We start from the raw sequence: 16,502 nt of genomic DNA on the forward strand, positions 1-16,502 counted from the left end.
TTAAAAAAATGCTACCATAAACAAAGCCCATTTTGTAATCAGAACCCTATTTTTTTCTTGTGTAAGGCAGCATAGAACAATGGTCAGTTATACATACATGGATTCCAGGAAGCGAAGCCAAAAAAATTTGTCATTTAAGTAAAGTAGGTTATGGAAATTTTAAAATGAAGAAACAAGCACCAAATTAAGGGAGGCATACAGGATCATTTTCCTTCTTTGAATCACACTGCATGACTTAAAATTTCCCAAAATAAAAAAATTTTAAATAATTCACTTAAATGTTTTAAAAAGTTATTTTCCCCAGTAAACACAGAGTCAACCAAAAAAAAGCCTCTTTTGTTTTCAACCTTTTTGGTGAAAATTACTCTAAATGTATTATTTACTACTCTGGTGAGTGTATTGTCACTTACTACCTTGGTATCTCACCACTTCCATGATCTTTGCCTGTACGGACTCCATAGATGAAGGTGACTGTCCAGAACCTGTACTTACTCCAAGACCATAGTCTAGACCGAAGTTGCTATTAATTGAAGAGGTCTCCGTTTTCTTGTGATGAATTTCTCCATTCACAATGTACCTGTTTCCACCCCACTCTGCAGATAAAATGAGAGATTTTCACTAACTTGAAAAATAGTCTGTTAAGTTCCTGTACCAGTTTTCACTGAACCGTCCCCTCCATGGCTACTTGTATCTTGTAAAACCTAAATCTTACAACTAAAAAAATAATAAAAATAAAATAAAATAAAATAAAAAGGCAGCACCAGCTACTGACCATGTGGACAAAGGAAATCTGTTTCACGCAAAAATGCAACCACGTATGGGAACTGCGCAAGTGGATGGTCTGTACTTAGATGAAGTCATCTGACGTCGTTTCCCTTGCTTCTTATTTGGAGGTTGCCAAACCATTTCCCAAGATTTAACGATTCTAACAATGATGAAAGTCAGTTTTGCACCGTGTCAAAATCTTGGCCCGTTGCCGTTTACTTCCGGGCACTATTAGATTCAATCAGGCCTTGTACTTTCATTAGATGTGAGGACTGAATTCAACCCCCGCCTTCCCGCGCAGGGTATTTTCTCTGGGAAAATATCAAAACATCATTCAAAGGATCAAAGAGCTCAGCCACACAGGCGGAGGAAAGCGGAGTCGATGTGGCAGAGTAAAGGGGCCCCTCAGACCTTATTCCTCACCGCAGCTCTTCCGATTTTAAAGAGTGGGTTAGAAGGACCAAAAGGGACAAGAGGGATGCAGGCAAAAGGCTCGCTTTTCAATCCCAGCCGGAGACAAAGGTAAGTAACTGCGCGGGGGGGGGGGGGGGGGGGGGGGATGGGGAGAGCGGCAGAGGGAGGCTCCTCGGCCCCCAGCCGGGTGGCGTGACTTCTGGAGGACTCAGAAAACGGGCCAGGACTGGGTAGGACGGGAAGGTGTCACGCGGCGGGCGAACCGGCTAATCGCAGAAGGAGCGAGGCTGGGAATTACCCCTCCCCCGCCCCTCACCGTCCCGCCGGGAAATGAAACCGAGGCAGGAACACAGAACCCCGGCCGGGACTGCCCAGCAGCCTCCGGTTTCCCGGAGCCAGCGTGCGGGAAAAAGAGCGCGTGCCTCACGTCCTCTCCGCCCAGCCCCGCCCCGCCCCCCCGCCCCCCGCGCGTTGCGCACGCGCGGCCGCGCCCCGCCCCTCGCCTCTGCTCCGGGATGATGGGGCGGGGGCGGTGAGCCGAGGTGAGGAGTCGGTCGGAGTCCCCGGGCTGAGAGCGCGAGAGCTGCCGCCGCCGCCACCACCCCCCGCCGCGTCACGGCTCCCGGGCCCGCCCTCCTGTGGCCCCTCCTCCCCACTCCGCTTCCCCCCTCTTCTCCCCCGCCCCTCCGGCCGAGCGGTGACTTAAGCAACGGAGCGCGGTGAAGCCCATTTTTCTCCTTCCTCGCCGCCGCGCTGGGCAGCTCGCGGCGCGTGGCCCGCACACTCCCGCCCGAGATGAATGCTGCGGCAGACGCCGATTTCAACATCCTCCTAGCTACTGACTCCTACAAGGTAGCGGTTCGGGGCGGGGGCAAGTGAAGGAGGAGGAGAGGGCGCGTTCGGGACAGAGCGCGGGGCTGTGGGGCGGGGGGCGGCCGGTCTGGGGTCGTGGCGCTGCGCGAGCCCGAGGGAAGAAGCGGGCGAGTGGCGGCGGCCGGATGAGGCAGGTGAAGCTGGCGCCGCAGTGGGGAGGAGGTGGATGGAGGAGGGATGGAGGGATGGACGGCAGGAGGCGGGGCTTTGGGGTGCGTGGTTGGGGGGGGCGCGGCGAGGGGCTGAGGCGGGCCCCAGCCGGCGCCGCCCGCCTGCCCGCCGCGGGGCTCGGGGCTCGGGGCTCAGGCGGCTGTGGCGGGGTCGGGCCCGGGAGGCTTGGGCGTCACCGGCCGAGCGCACGCTTTCCCCAGGAGCTCGGCCTTTTGGCCTTGGCCGGGTCGGATTGGGCCGGCCTGGGCGAGGGCTCTGCCGAGGAGAGCGGGTCAGTTAGGTAACGGCTCCTGGGGCTCGGCCCTGGAGAAAAGGAGTGGGGCTTGAGAAGTGGGTTTTCCCCGCCAAGCTGAATCGAGTGCACTTCCCCGCCCTTGCTGAGCAGGTACGTCCCTTCCCGAGGAAGAGGTGGGCGAGGACCTAGTAGGGGTGCTAGTAGGGGTGCCGCAGCAGCCAGCCACGTTCCTCTGCCTGTGGCCGGGGTGTGGAGGACACCTATCTGCCCTCGGGAAACATGCTGGATTCCCTCGTCCCACTCCACTGGGCTCCGTTTCAAACTCGTTTGCTCCTGGTGATCACTCGTGCTCCTTATCCCTGTTGTAAAGGCCGATCCCCTGCCCTTACTCCATTAGGGTCACTACAGGATTTCTGTGAAAAGGAATGTGAATCACGAGTTAAATGAACTGTAGTTTTAACCCTGGAGAACTTAGAGTGGCACAACACAACATTGTGTTAATATGCCTATTGGACACTTCAGTGTATTGCTGCCCCATTAATTTTGTTTGAAACCCACACAAATTAGTAAAGGAAAGAATGATTAAAGGAAAATGTGGCAAAGTTTTTCCCCCTAGTTACCAAATTACATGAAGTAAACTGAACTATACTTTGCTAAAGCATTGTTGGCCAACACACTTAAAAGATGAAATGTCAGGCCAGAAAACCCACTTGAACAAAATAAAGTTCAGTTTTTACTTGACAACGTGGTGGTTTGAAATACAAAGGGAAAGCATATTTTTGGGTTTAGTTGTGAGGTTTTGCTTTTTGTTTCTTTCCTTAAATTTAATTGGACAAAGTATTTTGGAGAATCCCGTTTTACTTAAGTTCTGTTTTGTTCATTTCTTCCCAGGAGTTTAAGATTCTACTAACGATAATTTAGACGGGTAGTTACTTAAAACAGAGCCAAGTTTCCTTAACAAGTGGTCTTTTAAATTGAATTTTAAAGTGGAAATCTACACCATTGTAAGGAGATCAAAGTATTACCAACTATGGTTTTCTAAGCCTTAAAACCTTCTCTTGTCTTAGGTCCTAGCATTTTGAGTATCTTCAGTAGTGATTTTAGAATGGTCTCATTCATAGTTTTCTCTTAAGTTTTTTTCCACCCAGTTTTTTTCCTAACTAAATCTTTAAAATGATTTCCAATTTTTATAATATAGTAACTTATGATTTGATTGAAAATGGGAAATAGTTGATGGGTCTAACTTTTAAAAACAAAATGAGGGCGCCTGGGTGGCGCAGTCGGTTAAGCGTCCGACTTCAGCCAGGTCACGATCTCGCGGTCCGTGAGTTCGAGCCCCGCGTCAGGCTCTGGGCTGATGGCTCAGAGCCTGGAGCCTGTTTCTGATTCTGTGTCTCCCTCTCTCTCTGCCCCTCCCCCGTTCATGCTCTGTCTCTCTCTGTCCCAAAAATAAATAAATAAAAAAAAATAAATAAAAAAAAAAAAATAAATAAAAACAAAATGAGTGTAAATTCCTTTAGTTTGTGGTTCCTCAAGCCATTATACGTAAGGAATGTAAAATTGCCTTAACATCAGTTTTCTGGGATGCTTTTAATTAGAAGAATGAATTACCGTAAAGTTTTCTAATCTAGCAGGGCATACTTAATGCACTAGTAAAATTTGTATCTCTTTAATAGCTTATTCCTGCCCATTTTCAAATCAGACTGGTATATTTTATTCTCTAATATGAAGCCTATTTGTTTTTTATATGTTTTTAAGTTTTTATTTTATTTTATTTTATTTATTTATTTTTTTAATTTTTTTTTCAACGTTTATTTATTTTTGGGACAGAGAGAGACAGAGCATGAACAGGGGAGGGGCAGAGAGAGAGGGAGACACAGAATTGGAAACAGGCTCCAGGCTCCGAGCCATCAGCCCAGAGCCTGACGCGGGGCTCGAACTCAGGGACCGAGAGATCGTGACCTGGCTGAAGTCGGACGCTTAACCGACTGCGCCACCCAGGCGCCCCTAAGTTTTTATTTTAATTTCAGCTATTTAACATACAGTGTAGTATTCATTTCAGGTGTACAATATAGTGATTCCATCACCCAGTGCTCATCACAAGTGCCTTCCTTAATCCCCATCACCTATTTAACACATCCCTCCCCCCTTACCTCCCCCTTGGTAACCATGTTTGTACTCCATAATTAAGAGTCTGTTTTTTGGTTTGTCTTTCTTTTCCCCTTTGCTCATTTGTTTTGTTTCTTAAATTCCACGTATGTGTGAAATCATGATATTTGTCTTTGACTAGTTCACTTAGCATTATACTCTCTAGTTCCATCCATGTCTTCACAAATGGCAATATTTCATTCTTTTTCATGGCTGAATAATCCATTGTGGGTGTGTATACACATATATACACATATATGTATGTATACATATATATGTACAATGCACACACACCACCTCTTCTTTATTCCTCAGTGGAGGAACAGTTGGGCTGCTTCCATATCTTGGCTATTGTAAATAATGCTGCTGTAAATATAGGGGTGTATGTATCCCTTTGAATTAGTGTTTTTGTGTTTTGGGGGTAAGTACACAGTAGTAAAATTACTGGATCGTAGGGTAGTTGTATTTTTAACTTTTTGAGGAATCTCCATACTGTTTTCCAGATTGGCTGCACCAGTTTGCATTTCCACCAACAATGCAAAAGTGTTCCTTTATCTCCACATCTTCGCCAACACCTGTTGTTTCTTGTGTTGTTGATTTTAGCCATGTTGACAGGTGAGAGGTGATATCTCATTGTAGTTTTGATTTGCATTTCCTTGATGGGGAATTGATGTTGAGGATCTTTTGATTTATCTTTTGGCCATCTGTATGTCTTTGTTGGAGAACTATCTGTTCATGTCTTTAGTCCATTTTTTAATTGGATTATTTGTTTTGTGGGTGTTGAGTTGTAGAAGTTCTGTATATATTTTGGATTCAAACACTTTATTAGATACGTCATTTTGAAATATATTCTCCCACTCAGTAGGTTGTCTCTTTTAGTTTTGTTGATGGTTTCCTTTGCTGTGCAGAAACTTTTTATTTAGACATAGTCTCAATAGTTTATTTCTGCTTTTGTTTCCCTTGCCTCAGGAGACATATCTAGAAAGAAGTTGCTACAGCCAAAGAAGTTACTGCCCGTGTTCTAGGATTTTTATGATTTCAGGTCTGACATTCAGGTCTTTAATCCATTTTTAATTTATTTTGTGTATGGTGTAAGAAAGCAGTCCAGTTTCATTCTTTTGCTTGTAGCTGGCCAGTTTTCCCAGCGCTCTTTGTTGAAGAGACTGTCTTTTTCCCATTGGATATTCTTTCCTGTTTTGTTGAAGATTAATTGATATGTAGTGGGTTTATTTCTGGGCTTTCTAATCAGTTCCATTGATCTGTGTATCTATTTTTGTGCCATACTGTTTTGATTACTACAGCTTTGTAATATATCTTAAAGTCCAGAGTTATGATGCCTCCAGCTTTGCTTTGCTTTTTCAAGATTGCTTTGGCTATTCGGGGTTTTTTGTGGTTCCATACAGATTTTAGAATTGTTCTACTTCTGTGAAAAATGCTGTTGGCATTTTGATAGAGATTGCATTAAATGTGTAAGTTGCTTTGGTTGTATAGACATTTTAACAATATTTGTTCTTCCAGTTTATGAGCATGAAATGTCTTTCCATTTCTTTATGTTGTCTTCAATTTCTTTCATGAGTGTTTTACAGTTTTCAGAGTACAGCTCTTTCACCTCTTTGGTTAGATTTATTCCTAGGTGTCTTACTATTTTTGGTGCAAATGTAAATGGGATTGTCCTCTTAATTTCTCTTGCTGCTGCTGCAGTATTGGTGTATAAAAATGCAAGATTTCTGTACATTGATTTTGTATCCTGCAACTCTGCTGAATTCATTTATCAGTTCTAATGGTTTTTTGGTGGAATCTTTTGTGTTTTCTATATATGGTGTGACCATGTCTTCTGAAAACAGTGAAAGTCTTACTACTTCCTTACCAGTTTGGAAGCCTTTTCTCCTGATTGCTGTGGCGGGAACTTCCAGTACTGTATTGAAAAAAAGAGGTGAGAGTGGACATCCTTGTCTTTTCCATGACCTGAGGTGAAAAGCTCTCCATTTTTCCCCATGCAGGATGATGTTAGCTATGGGTTTTTCACATATGTCATTTACTGCATTGAGGTGTATTCCCTCTAAACCTACTTTACTGAGGGTTTTTATCATGAATGGATGTTGTACTTTGTCAGATGCTTTTTCTACATCTATGGAAATGATCATGTGGTTCTTATGCTTTCTCTTATTTGTGTGCTATATCACATTAATTGATTTGTGAATAATCAGCCACTCTTGTAGCCCAAGAATAAATCCCACATGATCGTAGTGAATAATTTTTTAATGTATTGTTGGATTTGGTTTGCTAGTAATTTGTTGAGAATTTTTCATCTGTGTTCATCAGAGATATTGGCCTGGAGTTAGTGGTGTCTTTATCTGGTTTGATATCAGAGTAATGCTGGCCTCATCGAATGAATTTGGATGTTTTCCTTCCTTTTCCATTTTTTGGAATAGTTTGAGAAGAATAGGTATTAATTCTTTTTTAAATGTTTGGTAGAGGGACACCTGAGTTGCTCAGTTGGTTAAACGTCTGACTTCGGCTCAGGTCATGATCTCACAGTTCGTGAGTTCGAGCCCCACATTGGGTTCTGTGCTGACAGCTCAGAGCCTGGAGCCCGGAGCCTTCCTCAGTTCTGTGTCTCCCTCTCTTCTGCCCCTCCCCTGCTTGCCCTCTGTCTCTTTCTGTCTTTCTCAAAATTAGTAAACATCAAAAATTTTTTTAAAATGTTTGGTAGAATTTGCCTGGGAAGCTGTCTGGTCCTGGACTGTTTGTTTGGAGTTTTTTGATTAGTGAGTCAATTTCTTTGCTAGCAATAAGTCTGTTCCAGTTTTATGTTTCAGTTTTGGTAGCTTATACGTTTTTAGGACTTTATCCATTTCTTCTAGGCTGTCCAATTTATTGGTATATTGTTTTTCATAATATTCTCATAATTGTATTTCTGTGGTGTTGGTTGTTATTTCTTCTCTCTCATTTGTGATTTTATTTATTTGAGTCCTTTCTCTTTTTTTCTTGATGAGTCTGGCTAGAGGTTTATCAATTTTGTTGAGTTTTTCAAAGAATTAGCTCCTGATTTCATTGCTCTATTCTATTGCTTTTTTTAGTTTCTATATCATTTATTTCTGCTGTAATATTTATTATATCCTTCCTTATGCTGGTTTGGGGTTTTGTTTGTTCTTTTTCTAGCCTCTTTAGGTGTAAGGTTAGGTTGTTCATTTGAGACTTTTATTGCTTTTTGAGATTGTCCTGTATTGCTTTAAACTTCCCTCTTAGAATCGTTTTTGGTTGCATTCCAAAGGTTTTGAACGGTTGTGTTTTCATTTGTTTCCGTGTACTTTGCAATCTATTCTTTTATTTCCTGATTTACGCATTCATTGTTTTTTAACCTCCCTTGCCATCTCTCCAGATTTTTTCTTGTGGTTGACTTCTGGTTTCCTAGCATTGTGGTCAGAAAAGACGCATAGTGTGTCTTTGATCTTGAATTTGTTGAGGCTTGTTTTCTGGGCTAACATGTGATCTATTCTGGAGAATGTTCTGCGTGCAATTGAAAGGAATGTGTATTCTGTTTTAGGATGGAATGTTATGAATATATTTGCTAAATCCATCTGTTCATTCAAAGTCATTGTTTCTTTATTGATTTCCTCTTTAGGTCATCTGTCCGTTGATGTAAGTAGGGTGTGTTAAAGTCCCTTATTATTATTGTATTCTTATCAATTAATTCCTTTATGTTTGTTATTAACTGTTTTATGTATTTGGTGTTTCTATGTTGGAGGCATAAATATTTACAATCGTTATATCTTCTTGTTGGATTGTCCCCTTTTTTATTATATAGCATCCTTTGTCTCTTGTTACAGTTTTTATTTTACACTTATTTTTGAGAGACAGAGAGAAAGCACAAGCGGGGGAGGGGCAGAGAGCGATGGAGATGCAGAATCCAAAGCAGGCTCCAGGCTCTGAACAAGCTGCCAGAACAGAGCCCAATGTGGGGCTCGAACCCACGAACCACAAGACCAGAACCTGAGCCGAGTTGGACACTCAACCAACTGAGCCACCCAGGAGCCCCACAGTTTTTGTTTTAAAATCTACTTTGTCCGATAAAAAGTATTGCTATTCCAGCTTTCGTTTGACATTATTTGCATGGTAGATGTTTCTTCATCCCCTCACTTTAAATCTGCCAGTGTTTTTAGATCTAAAAGGAGTCTCTTGCAGGCAGTATGTAGAAGGATCTTGTTTTTATGGGGCGCCTGGGTGGCGCAGTCGGTTAAGCGTCCGACTTCAGCCAGGTCACGATCTCGCGGTCCGTGAGTTCGAGCCCCGCGTCGGGCTCTGGGCTGATGGCTCAGAGCCTGGAGCCTGTTTCCGATTCTGTGTCTCCCTCTCTCTCTGCCCCTCCCCTGTTCATGCTCTGTCTCTCTCTGTCCCAAAAATAAATAAACGTTGAAAAAAAAAAATTTAAAAAAAAAAAAAAAGAAGGATCTTGTTTTTTATCTATTCTGTCAACCTATATCTTTCGACTGGAGTGTTTAATCCGTTTACATTAAAAGTAATTATTATAAGATATGTATTCATTGCCATTATTTTTTTGTGATTGTTTCTGACGATGTCTCTGATTCATTCTTGTCTGTCTCTCATGGTTTTCTGGTTTTCTTTAATATATTTGGATTTCTTTCTCTTTGTTGCATGTTTATTAGTGGTTTTATATATGTGCTTACCATTAGGTTTGTATGTAACCTCTTTGGCATATAGCAGTCTATATTAAGTTGATGGGCGTTGAAGTTTGAACCCATTCTTTACTCCTCTCCTCCCCACATTTTAAATATATGTTCTCATATTTTGCATCCTTTTATTTTTTAAGTTCCTTGACTGATTTTTTACAGAAATACTCATTTTTACTGATTTTTTGTTTCCTACCATTATACTATCCCTTCTGGTCTCTGTTCCACTCAGAGACTCCCCTTTAATATTTCTTTCAGGGATTGTTTGGTAGTCGTGAACTCCTTTAGCCTTTGTCTGGGAAACACATGATCTCTCTTTCTATTCTGAATGACAGCCTTGCTAGATAGAGTGTTCTTGGCTGCAGATTTTTCCCATATAGCACTTTGGAACTAACATGCCACTACCTTCTGACTTGGGAAGTTTCTCCTGAAAGATCCACTGATAGCTGTATGGGGTTTCCCTTGTATGTTACTGTCTTCTTTTGTTTTGCTCCTTTAAACATTGTTTCTTTATTTTGCCACTTTAATTACTATATGTTTTGGTGTGGGTCTGCTTTTGTTGATTTTTTTTGGAGGGTCCTCTGTGTCTCCTGGATCTGGATATCTGTTTCCTTCTCCAGGTTAGGTAAGTTTTCAGCTATTATTTCTTCAAATACATTTTTCATCCCCGTTTCCTCTCTCTTCTGGGATTCCTATAATATGAATGTTACTATGTTTGATGGAGTCATTGAGTTCTCTAAGTCTATTCTCGTTTTGTGTAATTTTTTTTCTCAGCTTGATTACTTTCCATTGCTCTGTCTTCTAGATTATTAGTTTGTTTATGTTCTTCCAGGCTGTTGCTCATTCCATCAAGTGTGTTTCTCATTTCATTTACTTAGCCCTTTATCCCTTCTAGGTTATTCGTTATTTCTGTGTTAATGGTCTCACTGATGTCTTCCACTCTTTTCTCAAGTGAATGTTTTTATGATCATTACTTTAAATTCTCTGACATGTTACATATATCTGTTTCACTTAGATCTCTGCCCATGGCCTTTTCCTGTTTTTCATTTGGAACAAGTTCCAAAATGTCTTCTCATTTTGTCTTAGTCTCTTTGCCTGCTTCTCTGTGTTAGGAAACTTAGCTACATCTCCTGTTCTTGAGGGTAATGGCCTTATAAAGAAGAGGTCCAATAGTACTCTATTGTGTAGTGTCCCCTGTTCCCCAGGGCCTGGCACTTCTGGGAATGCCTCCAACGTATGCTGCATGTGCTCACCTGTTGTGTCCTTTAGGCCAATCATCTATAGAAGTTCTCTTTGTCTGCCATGGGCTGTATTTGGTCCCTAGCCTGAATGTGGTGCATTTTAACTAGGTGTGCTCTGTTCTGTTTGTGAAGTGAGACATGTCACTATCACCAGTAGAACTGAGGCCCTGCAAATCTCCCACCTCAGGAAGTGCCATGTGCTCAGGGTTTGGCCCTCTTCTGGGCCAGGGGCCCAAAGTGCTAGGACTGAGGCAAATGTGAATGGGAGGGGCAATTCCACCCAAGTGCACGGTGGCAGTGGGTCGTGGGGGCTTGGTGTAAGCAAGTTAGGTAGGGAGTGTGGGTGTTGCACTGGTTCCCACAGGTGGCCCTGTGCTTATGCTGAAGGGCAGGGGGAGTGAAATGGCTTCTGCCAGGGCCTTTCTTCCCAGAGGAGTCTATCTATGAATGCTCCCTCTCTGGGACATGCTCCAAGATGAGCAGATAACCTCCCCACTGTGTGCCCTGGCTGTTTTGCAGATCACTGTTTTCACACTGTATGTTCATGGGCTGTTTGCCTGCCTTTTCTATAGGAGCAGGGCAGTGCCCTCAGCTGTATCCCGGCCAAGCCTGCTGACCTTTAAAACTCCAGGCTTTAAGCCCTGCTGATTGCAAGAACTCACAAAATTTGGCTCCTCTCACTTTCCAAGCCAAGTGCTATGGGGATTCTTATTCCTCCGTGCTCCCTTGTGTGTTTGTCTGTCTGTAGCCCTTCTCCCTTCCACCATAGCGGCCACGATCTGTTTCTCCCAAACCACGTCTCCATACTTATGCCTTCTTTTTTGTGGCCTCTTCTCTACCTTTAGTTGTGGGATTTGTTCTCCCGCCTTCAGGTAAATTTCTAGGGTATTTAGTATGATTTGATAATTATCTAATTGTTTTGGGACAAGGAAAGCCTAGGGTCCTCTTATTCTGTTGTCTTCCAAACTGGTCTAATATGAAATCTTTTAGTAAGATTTTTAATATCCCCCCAAAAAATATCCCTTAAGAGGATTTAGTCAGGTTGATATGTTTTATACCAATGGTTTACAACAGCACAATAAAATACATTGTGTATTCCATACTAATATTTTTAAATTTTATTTGCCTTACATATTTAGTGGTCTTTATAGGCTATATCCCATTTTTACCTTTTTATCTTCTTAGATGAAAAAGAGACAAATCAGAATCTTGATGTTAGAAGCAATGAAATTTTTATTTGGCAATTAAATGAAACTATTAGATATCCTTATCAGTACTTACAAAGTACTGGCTAGTTACAGTAGTGAACCTAGTGGTTTTAGACATGTTGATGGATAAGAGAATAACATTGATTTCTTTCTTTTTTTTTTTTAATTTTTTTTTTTAACGTTTATTTATTTTTGAGACAGAGAGAGACAGAGCATGAATGGGTGAGGGGCAGAGAGAGAGGGAGACACAGAATCCGAAGCAGGCTCCAGGCTCTGAGCCATCAGCCCAGAGCCCGATGCGGGGCTTGAACTCACAGACTGTTAGATCGTGACCTGAGCTGAAGTCGGACGCTTAACCGACTGAGCCACCCAGGCGCCCCAACATTGATTTCTTTCTAAAACTGAAGAAAGAATAGTTGGTCGTCTAAGGACCATAAAAAGGTATTTTGCAAGTAGTAGGATAGTGCTTAAGCACATGACAACACAGGTGCTTTGTTTGTCCTTGTATCCTCTCCAGAGGGTTCATTTCTATAATTGCATACTATATCATACATAATAAGGAACTGAGGAAACAGGTAAATGTGGTTGTTTTTCCATTTTCATCCTGGGTTCCTGTTTAATCATTTCAAAATGGCATAAAGCACAGTTATCTACTGGGTTGTATTTACATTGTGCTAGGCCAGGTAAGGAAGGGTGCATTGAGGGGTGTTAGTCACTGCAGTGCTTAAAAGGCATTTGGAAATTTTCGTGAAGGAGACAGGTCAGGTTTCTGTTTGGGGGTGGAGGGTTCCCCACCTATCTCTGGGGTAGCCAATGATTAGTTTACAAATAACTGGCTCATTAAAAGATGCATTTCTGTTCCTTGTTCCTTTTCCTACTGTGTGGATAATGTTTGTAACAATCTACAGCAGAGAATAGTTTCATTATTTCTGAACATTTATCCTGTTAGATAAAAATGGAAGATGTTGTCAATTAAGTTGAAAAAAATATATATAGTGTATAACAGTAATCTCTAAGCAATTTACACATCACCCATTGTTATGAAATGTGTATTAAAGCATATCACCCATTGTTATGAATTGTGCTGTCCAGCGTGGGTTGCTTCTCAAAAGGTCATTTGTAAACTGGTTATCTAGAACTCAGCCCATTTTCATCAATTCATTTAATAAATATTGGAGATCTCCTAGGTATTTAAAAGACAAAAGATGTCTCTTAAAATTCAGAATGGGTGAAAATTGTTTTTAGAGAAGTTACAGAAGATTATATAATTTATGATGATGAGGCACCCAGGGTGGCTTTTGTAAAACAGATTTTGCTGTCTCATTAATGGCGAATAACAAACCTTAAAGGTTTGGGCTTTTTGGAAAAAGAGTTGGGGATAGATGAGAATCCTCTCACTGGCAATTTTGTCCTGGCTGGGACTTTAGCAACCCAGTGTCTTTCTCTGACCTGTCCCCATTTTTCATAGTTGCTTCTCTTTCATTGCTTCTGATCTGGCAGCTAAGTTATGTCACAGCGGCTCTCCTGGCAGCCTGATCTTTGTAAGGAGTGGAGGACTGTTGCAGTTTCTATGTCAAATTACCTGTGCATTCTTTTCTTTTTTTTTTTTTTTATTAAAAATTTCTTTTTTTTCAACGTTTATTTATTTTTGGGACAGAGAGAGACAGAGCATGAACGGGCAAGGGGCAGAGAGAGAGGGAGACACAGAATCGGAAACAGGCTCCAGGCTCTGAGCCATCAGCCCAGAGCCTGACGCGGGGCTCAAACTCACGGAGTGCAAGATCGTGACCTGGCTGAAGTCGGACGCTTAACCGACTGCGCCACCCAGGCGCCCCAACCTGTGCATTCTTACAATGCAGTTTTCTAGTAAGGTTTATACTATAAGTTATAGGAAAAGCCCAGGCAATAGAAATAAAATCTTGTATGTAAGTCATGAATATAGTTCAGAGGAAGATTAACTTAGATCAGTAAAGTTTTGTAAGATTTTCCAAAACAAAGATACCAGAAGCTGGTGTCCTCTTTGTCAGTTGATTAAATCTTTTTCAAGGGTGCAGCCAAAAAAGTACAAATTATCAAACGCTCTGTGCCAAAGAAAAAGGGGTAGTGTGATTATAACTGATTTGACAATTTCCTCTCTCCCCCAAAATGTAATCCAAATATTTTTAAGCCATATTTTTGAAGTTATTATCGCTTCAAAAGCCAAATAGCAAAGAATTCTTTTCTGTGGCAACAGAAGTATTTCCAGGACTTGAGAAATTTTTAAAAATGTTGAAAAGAAGATTTATTGATTTATTTTTGCTATTTTAAGCACAGTAGCATTGAAGAGACATAAAGTTTTAGCCATTCATTGTAAGGCTGAGTGGCTCCTCTTCTGAGTGCCCTTATAAATTTTGGAGATAGTAAAACTTATTCTGTGGCATTATACATGTTACCCCATGTGCTCTTATATACACGTGGTATTGTTAAAATGTTGGCTTATGATAATTACTTAGCTGTTAAAATTATAACTGGTAAAGTAGGTTAGTAGTGATTGCCTTTGGACATGTGATCCCATTATGAGAGGAAAGCTCTTGAAAAGACACCAAATCGACTTTATGGAAAATTTGGAGAAGCTCAGGAAAAAGTTAAGAGTCTGCTCTCACAGAAAGATTCTGTGCAACTTAAATATTTCTCATATTTCTCTTTAAATGTCATACTTGGGACAAGGATATTTACCCTAGCGATTATAATTTTTAGAAGCTTTTCATGAAGTAAATCGCTCACATGACTGTGAAATTAGGTTCTGTTAAAAGAACTACATTTTCTTATGTGCCTGTGTTCTTTACCACACATGTATTTATGTACTGGTAGTGCTCTATTAGCTGTAGGAAAATCATGCTAGTTTAGGAAACATTTTTAGGAGTGAGGTTTGCTGGGGATATTATGAGAAATTAGCTATTCTCATCTTATAAAAAATGTTAAGTTTACTATAGAACCATTTTTCCTATTGATGGAAGCTAAAGTAGTGCTAAGAAAACCAACGTGATTTTAGAGCTTCTTTTGTGTAGTTTAATTTTGAATACTGTGAGACTTTGTTAGCATTACATGACATTTAAAACAGCTCTAATCCATTCCTTCCACAGCCTTTCCCATCTCTGTAAACGGCACCCTTATTCACCCAGTTGCTCAAGCCAAAAATGTAGGAAACAGTGCTAATCCCTCCCACTTATTACCCCCACATCTAGTGTTTTAGCCTAATTCTCCTTTACCTCCAGATGAGCCACTGCTCTCACCTAAGCTAGTCTTTGGTGTAGTAATCTTTTACCTGATGGTCCTGCTTCCTCTTTGGTCACCTTGTAATCCATTATCCACCTCACTGTCCAGCTGATCCTTATAAAATATGAATCAGATCATATTCATTCCAGCTTAAAACATCCAGTGGCTTTCTATTGCACTTGATGTAAAATTCAAGCTCCTCGTTGTTGTCTGTAAGCCTTACATGATCGTGTCTCTGCATCTCTCTGACCTTACCATGTATGTACTTCCTCCTTCTCTGCACCTCTAAGAACCAGCCATGCTGGCCTTCATCGTGTCCTGTCCCTTACGTCAGTGTGTCTTCTATCTCCTTGTTGTGTAGGTCACATGTCACCATCTCGGAGAAGCCTTCCTGGCCCCCTATTTACAGCAGTCTCTCAGGCCCCCTTTGGCCTATCATTTTCTTTTAAGTTTCCAAACCTCCATCTGTATCTGAAATTATGGTGTTTATATATTGGTTTTCTCTGACCTTTCAGCCCTCATTAGCCCTTTGAGAATAGAAACTGTCTCAGTCCATTTTATTTCCCCATCCTCAGAATCTGAAACAGTGCCTGATACATAGTGGACACAGGATGTATATTTGTGAATGAACTATTTATAAAATAACAATTAATTAATTTGATTTTCTGCCTGTATCATCTCATTTTCTGAAGGTTCCCAGGTTCAGAGAGACCAGCTTAGCAGAAAGTAAAATGAAGAGGATAGTAAACCTACCAGAACTAGAATCATTGTAAATCATCTTTTGGCTGTATTTGCCAAAAGAATAGTATTTACTAAGAAGCTCGGTTTAAAAATTTCCCCGATTTAAACAATGGTATAAGCCAATACAAATATATCTAACTGTACTATTTTTTTCTATAAATGTATTGGGTGTTCATTGGTAGGTGGTTAATGGTAAATTAGATTTCATGGTTAATTACCTGAGAATTAGCTGCTTTAGCAGTTCAGTTCTTAAACCTAGAGAACTGCAGAACAGTTCTCTAAAGCTGTCCAAAGAAGATGTTTTTTTAACGTTTGTTTGAGAGAGAGAAAGAGCAAGGGTGCACAAGCAGGGGAGGGACAGAGAGAGGGAAAGAGAATCCCAAACAGGCTCCATGCTGTTAGCATGGAGTCCAATGCAGGGCTCGATCTCACTAACCCGTGAGATCATGACCTGAGCCAAAATCAAGAATCGGACACTTAAATGACTGAACCATGCAGGTGCCCCTGTGCTAAGGTTTTAAGTACCATAATTAAAAAACATGGCAGAAGTAAAGCTTTAAAATTATAAACATGTTCAGTTATTGGCCAGAACTGGGACTCTATTTGTCTGATCGAAAAATTTTAGTATACTTTTAGACCAAAGAGGAGAGTTAAATGCTTTAGGGACATTTCCATTCAGCTTTTAACTGTTTGGTCTACTCAGAAGATTCATTTACCTTCTCATACTTTTAAATTTGATGTAGAAAAAGTAAATTTATAA

General features: G+C 41.2%; 1 protein-coding gene across 1 annotated transcript in view; it reads left to right on the forward strand.

The window, feature by feature from the left end:
- The first annotated feature begins 933 nt into the window (after positions 1 to 933).
- Positions 934 to 16,502, forward strand: part of NAMPT (nicotinamide phosphoribosyltransferase) — a 40,651-nt gene continuing 25,082 nt past the window's right edge. Inside the window, exon 1 of the mRNA XM_043588612.1 lies at positions 934 to 2,031. Coding sequence (XP_043444547.1) covers positions 1,975 to 2,031 — 57 coding nt within the window. The 5' untranslated portion in view covers positions 934 to 1,974. The remainder of the gene's footprint in view (positions 2,032 to 16,502) is intronic.

Source organism: Prionailurus bengalensis, chromosome A2, assembly GCF_016509475.1.
Source record: "Prionailurus bengalensis isolate Pbe53 chromosome A2, Fcat_Pben_1.1_paternal_pri, whole genome shotgun sequence".
Lineage (NCBI taxonomy): Eukaryota > Metazoa > Chordata > Mammalia > Carnivora > Felidae > Prionailurus > Prionailurus bengalensis.